We start from the raw sequence: 8,812 nt of genomic DNA on the forward strand, positions 1-8,812 counted from the left end.
CAGGACATTTTTAGAAAACGTGGCGTGACACTAGTCACGTGACCTCACTGACGCAACAATACACTTCAGTAAAGGTGCTACTATATATTTGCCTTTAAAATTATGTTTGTGAGTGTTTGAGAATAAAGATAGTTTCAGTGATTGATACATTATGTCCAGTTTATTTCTTTGCTTCAGACTCATTTGAGATTAAGTTAATTCAGATTCTCCTTCGCAAAACATCTTGTGGCTAACCGCCAGTTATTCAACGGCTCCTACGCGAATACTCGAAGGTAAATCAGTGAATTTGAAAAGAACAACATTATCTAGCTGTAATTGTGTAAACTACAACCAAAAATATCATTCTGACTTCTATCAATATTAATTTCATATCATGTTATTATCTAAGTATAAAAATTGTACTTAACATGTGATTTTCTAAGTTTGGTTTGTTATGAATTTCGCGCAAAGCTACACGAGGGCTATCTGTGCTAGCCGTCCCTAATTTAGCAGTGTAAGACTAGAGGGAAGGCAGCTAGTCATCACCACCCACCGCCAACTCTTCGGCTACTCTTTTACCAAGGAATAGTGGGATTGACCGTAACGTTATAACGCCCCCACGGCTGAAAGGGTGAGGATATTTTTGGTGTGACGGGATTCGAACCAGCGACCTGCAGATTAGGAGTCGAGATTTTCTAAGACTAAGAGCATTATACTCGTGTCTCAATGTGGTCAACTAAGAATATGAGACACTCACGTTCACTTTTTTTGTGTGAATGAGTTGACACAATTTTTCTCTTGTGCAAGATAGCTTATTTAATGCATATTCTTGAAATCAAATCCTCTGATGTATTTTCGAAAAAAATGCTGTGTGTGGCCTGGCCTTCATAGTCAATTTTTGATATGTTCACGCATCACGTAAGTGTTTTATGTGTTCAAATATGATATGCAATAAAAAACAAAAACGGCGTATTTTAGTTTCATAAAATATTAAATCTTTATTGCACGTTTCAGCCGACTAATTTCGATAACACGTACTTGCTGAAATTTCTAATAAAACTTTATTTTTCATTGTGACAAAAAGTGTCGTTTTTGTTTTTTACTCTTAATATAGTAGCACAATGTATTTGAAAGAAATTAGAAGTTATTATATGTAATAAACTAATACTTGTATACTGATTTTGTACTTGATGAACAAGTTCTGGTGGGCTACACAGATAAACGATTTCACGTAATAGAAGCACTGCTAGTATCTAAAACAGACAAATACATTGTGTTGCATGAAATTGCAAACTTTATGCCCTTCGAACAACGACTCATTGTATCAAGAGAGTAACATCAATCTTAGAGACAGCTTGTGATTTGTTTATCCTTTTTCTGTTGTTGGTTTTCCAGCGCCCTCTATTTGACTTGATAATTAGTTCGTTACAAGTGAAATAACCTACTTGGTTTGTTATGTTAGCCGACTTGAGTTTGTGAATAGCTTTAAACGTTCTTCGTTATTAAGTTGGAAATTGTTTGAAAAAAATATTCAAATACATCTTAGTGTCTTGATTTACTATAAGTCGACTTAAAAAGGTATGATTTTAAAGTAATGCCTCTTCAGAAAAAGAAAATTGGTTGTTATAAGGTAAGTCGAACTTTTAAATCTTACGTAGATTTTGACGCAGTTGACGATGGTCATGATGCCGGTAAAACTAACGCCAGTAACGGGAGTCGGCTTGGCATTGATGATAGTAGTAAGGAAAACTTCACAAGTGGCAGCAACTTGACAGTAGATCTTACGGTAAGTAACTAAATATCGTATGAAACCATTTTTCTGATTACGTTTAATATTTAGTTAAAAGTATTTGTTTCCACAAATACAGACATTGAAAGTAAGACATAAATTGTACTTTTAGTTTCTGTTCGGTCTTGTGAAGTTGTGTCGTAAGAAGGAAGTTCAGCCGCTGGTGCTGACTATGACTAATAGTAATAGTATTACTATTAGTATATTAGTTAAGCAAGAATGTAATTTACTTATTTTGTGTAATTGTAAAAATAACGCGGCCTCTCTCTCTTAAACTTTGAAGTTTTATTTAATTTTAATCATAGTTGTGGGCCAAAGTTGCATTATCATCAATCAACGTCATTCACACACACACAGTCACAGGATACAAAATATTGAGAAATCCTAAACTCATTCCTAAAATCAGCAAAAATCAAAACTGATATTATTATTAGCAAGTTAGACCACAGAATTGTACTCAACTCTAGCTTTAAAGTTTGATAATGATAATAACAATATTAGTACTAGTAGGTGACAGAAGGCCATTTATTTAGTCAATTTATGTGGCATGAGAAAGAGACCAGTGTAGACTATGCTATAGTAAATATAAATTATACTATTTGTTTCACATCTACAAAATTATCAAAAAACAAAAAATAATTAAAGAAACTTAAACTACCAACACATATGCAGGATATTAGAGAATTGATTCATATGTATTGACAAGAGGCTGCTGAATTTCTTCAGGTTATGAGAGATTACTTTTGACTCAGCATATGAAAGATTATAACATATAAGAGATTGATCAACCAGAACACCAAGATCTTTCCTTAATTTAAAAGTTATTCCTATCAAAATAATACTTGTTATTAAAATATGATAACCCACTTGCATTGTTTTGCATTTATTTTAAGTAAAATTCATTGCCATTTATTTGCTCAATTTATTAAATGATTTAAATCCCTTTGTATAGCAGCAGTATCCTTCTCTCAGCTAGCAACCTGCAAGATCTTATATCATCAGCAAATTTAAGTAATATATCTAAAATTTGTTTATATACATCACTGAAGTAAATCAAAATGAGCAAAGGTCCTAACACTGAGCACTGAGATACCTCATCTTAGACATCAGTCCAGTTTGACTAAACTACATCTGTAACAACCATTTGATTTCCTTCATCCAGCCACTTTTGCATTCAATGAACAAACTTATCCCCCACAGCTATAGAGAAAATTGTTTTCAACAAGCTTTTTATGAGGCACCTTGTTAAATGCTTTCTGAAAATCGAGATGCATCAAATCCATGCCCCTATCTTTGTTTACCTAAGCATTAATTTCTTTGATGAATGTCAAAAGATTACTAAGGTAAGATTTACTCTTAGTGAAGCCATTTTGACTATCCAACAGAATTTCAAATTCTGATATGATACATACTCACACAGTAGATTTTCTCGATCTTCCACTACTCTCTAATGCATTGAAAAACTTTTCTTGCTTCACGCACTAGCCTTTATACCCCATAAGTTCAAGCTGCTCATTTAGCATGCATAGAGCATGATAAACCCTTCACCAATAGGAGCATGATGCACTCTCCTTGAACAGCTGGCACTTCTGTTCTACCTTATGTGAACCTCAGGTTCTTAATTGGCACAGTACAAATTGGATGTGTTTGTTGCTTGCATTCAGTTTTGAATTATGTTTTTTTACTGATATTTTGGGCTTTGTTCATATACATTTTTTTTTGAATAAGTTTGTTTTGCATTTTGGTGTGTTACTGACTTTAATCATTTTTACACAAGTTATTGCAAATTATTGATTTGCAATTTGCCATGATTGCCACCACAGCTCCTTAAGTTACTGGGGATACTCAAACTTCTGTTACCCAGGCCTCGGGATCAACATTGTCTGCTGAAGAGGTGGAAGCCTTGGTTCTTCAGAAGATAGCTTCTTACATGGGTCCTGGGCCTTCTTCTCCACAATGGTCAGCACCTCTTCAGGCCGATGAGGATGACTTAGACAGCCTTTTTCCTGCTCCTTCTTTTGCCATATGGCCACATCCTACATTTTTGGAGGAGGTTGGACCTTCTACTCCTTTCGTCCAATTAATTATGCAGGTTTGTCATATTTTGAATGTTACTCTTGTTTCCTATGATGCCACTCCTTCCCTTTTGTGTGAGATCCTTAACTCGGACTATTTGGTGTTCCTCCCTTCACAGTTTGAGGGTTAGTATGCCTCGATCAACTCAAATTTCTGACCAATACGCTTTAGCATTTCATTGCTCTACCTAATCTTATTTGGATTCCCAACAATGAGATCCGCTGTTACCCCTCTGAGGTTCTAATCCTGGGGCTTCTGTAACATTTTCACTGGTAAAATTTTCAAGGATTCATCTTACAACACTTACTAACATTTTGTGTTACCTCTCCTCATTGTACCTTTTGTCGTTCTCTTGATAAGGTTTGGGAAAACCCCAGATTCTTTCTCTTGTCGACTTTGATGAGGCTGTCATCGTCAACCCTTTCTCTACTTACCTGGCTGCTTTGTTGTTGGAACTTATTGGGGAGAGATGTGCTGCTTGTGAGAGGTTGTCTCACCCCATCTTCCCTCAGGGATTTGATAATGGCTCCATTTTTGCATGACATCATTTTTGGGAAGAAGGTGGTTATGGTGCATGCTAACAACTCCACAGTGGTCTCATACATCACCAAGCAAAGGGGTACCAAATCCAGGTCCCTTTGTTTTCTGACTCTGGAGCTCCTATTCTGGACTCACAAGCACTGGATATATTTCTTGACTTGCCATATTCCCATTTTTTAAAATCTTGTTGTGATCGGTTATCGCATCCACATAAGGTAATTCCCATGGAGTGGTCACTAGATCCTCAAATTTTTTGGTGGTTTTGCTCTCGCCTGGGAACCCTGCACATAGATTCATTTGCCACCAATCTGAATGACAAAATGCTGTCTTTTTCAGAATTTAGGGTTAGATGCCTTCATTCAGGAATGGAAGGCCTTCACTTTTATGCCTTCCCACCTATACGTCTCCTCCCCAAGGTAATCTACATCACTCTGTGTTGAGTTCTTTTGGTGCCTCCATTTTGGCTGGCTCAGCCTTGGTTCCCTCTTGTGAGGTCTCTACAATTGTCATTACCTCTGCTCCACCCTCTGTTTCCTTCTCTTCTTTGTCAACCTCATTTGGACATCTTCCATCCTGCTATTCCCACCCTCAGGCTAGACTTTTGGCTATTGTTGGTCCTTGCAAGAAGACAGGGTCTGACACTGTGTGTTGTTTCTCTCCTTTCCATGTTAGTGTGACCGTTTACAATTACAATTTACCAATGACGTTGGACTACTTTTCATCATTGGTCTCTCTGACATGATATCTGCCCCTCTCATCCTTCTGTTCTTTATTTTTCACAGTTCTTCACCTGACTGTTTGATCAAGATCTTTCGGTTTTAACAGATTCTGTTTATAGAGTAGCCTTGTCATACACGTTTTACCAGATTTTGCTGGGTCTTATCCTTTCCCTCCTTTTCTGGTCCTTTCATGTTCTTTGTCCTTGCTGTGCCTCCCTTGTGCATGATTGGAATCTTAATGTTGTCCTTTTTGGCCCTTCCCAACCTTCATTTGAACCTTTGGCTTCATGTTCCCTGTATCATCTTTCCCTCATGACCTATTTTCTTCTCCTCCTGGCTTGTGGTCATTGTAGGTCTGACTTTTTTGCAATAGATGTTTCCCATACCCTTTATCATAGTACATATATTGTGCTATACATGGAGTGTTCCATCCTTTCCAAGACCACAACAAACCGTGTAGGGAGATTCTGTCTTCACACTTATCCCCACCTCTTTCATGTCTCATATTTATTCCAGGTCAGATGTGGATCATCTTCTGTGTCCTGTGCAGACTGCATTGTTTATTCCCTGGAACCCTTCTGTGTCACATGACTTCTCCCCCAACACCATTATAGGTTGGTTCATCAGCTTATTATGATGGCTTGCTCTTCTCTCTCCTCCAAAGGGATTCGACTTTATTGTGTCTTGTCTCATCAGAATCGACGTATCACCATGACTCTAGCGGTTCATTTTTGTTGTTTTCTGTAGGAGATCATCCAGTCTGGAATGTGGACTACTCCATATACTTTTGTCACTCATTACCTACACCATCTGGCTGTATCCTTCTCTGGTGGATATTGTCTACTTCTTGTGGTGGTTCTACAAGCACAGATTTGTCTCTAACTTTGATTTTTTTCTTCTGTTATGTTTCTTTCAAGGGCTTTCTTTTGCTTTGATATAGATTTGGATCTTACTCAGTGGCGAGTATTGCCTGGTCAGACATACTTTCGTATAAACTTGCACCAAATACCTTTAAGATTATAATTCACACTGTTGAGATGGGATGTTCCACAAGATTGCTAGTGGCTTACCTAATGGTACATATATATATATATATATCTTTCTCAATATGTGGAATTCTGATAGGTATGTGGCAGACTGTCACTCATGGATTATCATATGTAAAGCAGAATGGGATTGCTGCCCATCCCTTCCACTCCTTTGACTGAACAAATCAGGAGTGGTCTACTTTTCAAAATAGGATTTTGCAGTCACCCATTGCACTTTTTCAGGTGTGATGTTTCTCCAAACTCCTAAATCCTCTTATCCCTTCTTTCCTCAAGTTGAGTTTGGTGAGTCCTTGCCTTCCTAGCTGCTGGGGTGGTGGACCATGGAGGCTTCCTTATGAGTATAGAACACACATCATAAAGTTCATATTATTCCACTCTGTTGAGAAGAGGACAAAGCTGAGAACCCTCTGGAGGTTTAATCCCAGGTTTGCTGAATTTAGTGGGAGCTGAACCAGGTAATGTTGGATCCTCCTCTTAATACTGGGTTAAGGTGGATAGTGCCTTGTTCCTACAGTTGAGACTGGTAGATTCCACCTTCTCAGTAATTCTGGTTGCAGGATGTTTCATTTCCCTGCTTCTGCAGTTGTGCTTGGGGGGCTTTGCTTCGTAATACAGGTTGTAGAACATATGATGCCCTGTTCCTACAGTTGAGCAGATGTGCCACATCTACCTCACACTGCGGGGTGTACAGTGTTTATTCTCTGCTGTTATGGTTGAGTCAGAATTGTTATTTTTCTGCTTGTAATACCGAGTACAGGAGGATTACCAGTTTTTACAGTTGAGTTGAGGCTTATACATCCCTGTAAGTTTGGGTTCGGAGTGTTGTACTTCCTGACTCTTACAGTTCATTTGATGGGCGGATGCTGTTTGCTTACTTCCTCATCGTCATTCCAGTTGCTTGTAGTTTAGCACTCTGTTTACTTATGGGTGGGGTTGGTGTATATTTTACTAATGGTCTGTCTGCCCTGGCTACCATACACTTTATATCCTGATTTTGATCTTAGTGAGGTCCTCTGTCTCGTAATTCTAAGGACAGGACATGGAACCTCGTCTGTACGGTTGGGGTTGAGAAGATACCTAGCAATGTCTAGATGAATGCCTCCTTATTTCCGTATGGGTTTAGAGTTACCTCTCACTGACCCTTTTGTTTTATTTATACTACTTGTGACTCTTATTCTACCGGAGTTGGTTTGTTTCTGGCCACATTTGTACAGTTGAGTATGGAGTGGAACTCACATTGATTATTTATATATGATACATTGTTTCCTGAGGTCTTTCTTTGACTAGATCCAGGCCTCAATGCTGACCATTTCATGACACTCCACTTCTTTGAAGGTAAAGAGCATACTTGTTCCAGAAGTGGTGCAGTCCACCACATGTGTGCTTCCGTTCACTTTCAGAGCATGCATGATTGATTGTGTATGGATTCTTTCTGCAGGGAGCTCTTGTTTTACCTTACACCAGTCTCCCCAGCTACTCAATGTGGGATTCTAGCTATTGTGTAAGCGGAGGTATGTATCGTATCAAAAGTTATAATTTTCTTACAATGAAAATAGATTTCCAATAGTTACTTACCTTCTTTCACTCTTTCTCCCCTTTTCTGGTGTTCTGTTTTTGTGGGCCTAATCTTGAAAGTGAGGTTCATGTAAAGTAGTACAGAAGGAGCCATCTGCTCTAAAAGATTGTGTAGTGCTCCTATTGATTGAGGGTTGTTGTATGCTCTGTGCATGCTAAATGAGCAGCTTGAACTTGTGGGGTATAAAGGCAAGATAATTTCTTTTCAATGTGTTAGAGGGCAGTGGAAAATCGAGAATAGCTATTGTGTTAGAGGTGGTAAGTATCTATTGGAAATCTATTTTCAGTGTAAGAAAATGGTAATCTTTCTTAAATCACTTTGCTGACTTTGCAAAGCATCTTTTTATCAGACTTTCAAAAACTTTTTTTGTCACAAATGTAAGACTAAATGGCCTATAATAACCAGGGTACTTTTTTATCACCTACCTTGAAAAGAGAAGTAACATTAGCTAACTTCCAGTCCTCTGGCATTAATCCTGTCCACTATCCAAGGAGGTGTAAAAAATTGTAGCAAGTAGCTCACATATCCAGTCCTTAACCTCCTCCAAAACCATAGAGAAATATCTGGTCCAGGAGCTTTATCACTCTTTTAAACTCATAATTTTTTCTTAATAACCTCAGAATTAATGTGACCATCTTGCTCAATTTTGATTACATGTTGTAAACTGTTCAGGATGAGGAATACTGCTTAAATTTTCATTAGTAAAAATTTAAGAAAAATAAATTTATTAACTCATCCAATTTATAGTTATCAGATATGAGCTTTCCTCTATCATCTCAAAGGCCCTACTTCCATTCATCAGATATGAGCTTTCCTTTATCATCTCAAAGGCTCTACTTCCATTCATCAGATATGAACTTTCCTTTATCATCTCAAAGGCTCTACTTCCATTCATCAGCTTTCCTCTATCATCTCAAAGGCTCTACTTCCATTCATCAGATATGAGCTTTCCTTTATCATCTCAAAGGCCCTACTTCCATTCATCAGATATGAACTTTCCTTTATCATCTCAAAGGCTCTACTTCCATTCATCAGCTTTCCTCTATCATCTCAAAGGCTCTACTTCCATTCATCAGATATGAGC

The 8,812-nt window shown here is 37.8% G+C and overlaps 1 protein-coding gene across 2 annotated transcripts in view; it reads left to right on the forward strand.

Annotated features, from left to right (window-relative positions):
* Positions 1-1,394: 1,394 nt before the first annotated feature.
* The window catches only part of LOC106465175 (myotubularin-related protein 10-A-like), a 73,154-nt gene continuing 65,736 nt past the window's right edge, over positions 1,395-8,812 (forward strand). Inside the window, exon 1 of one of the 2 annotated variants that reach the window (XM_022393015.1) lies at positions 1,395-1,765. In XM_022393015.1, coding sequence (XP_022248723.1) covers positions 1,574-1,765 — 192 coding nt within the window. In that variant the 5' untranslated portion in view covers positions 1,395-1,573. The remainder of the gene's footprint in view (positions 1,766-8,812) is intronic. The other variant, XM_013925380.2, reaches the window with a different exon arrangement.

This window comes from Limulus polyphemus, unplaced genomic scaffold (assembly GCF_000517525.1).
Source record: "Limulus polyphemus unplaced genomic scaffold, Limulus_polyphemus-2.1.2 Scaffold1858, whole genome shotgun sequence".
NCBI lineage: Eukaryota > Metazoa > Arthropoda > Merostomata > Xiphosura > Limulidae > Limulus > Limulus polyphemus.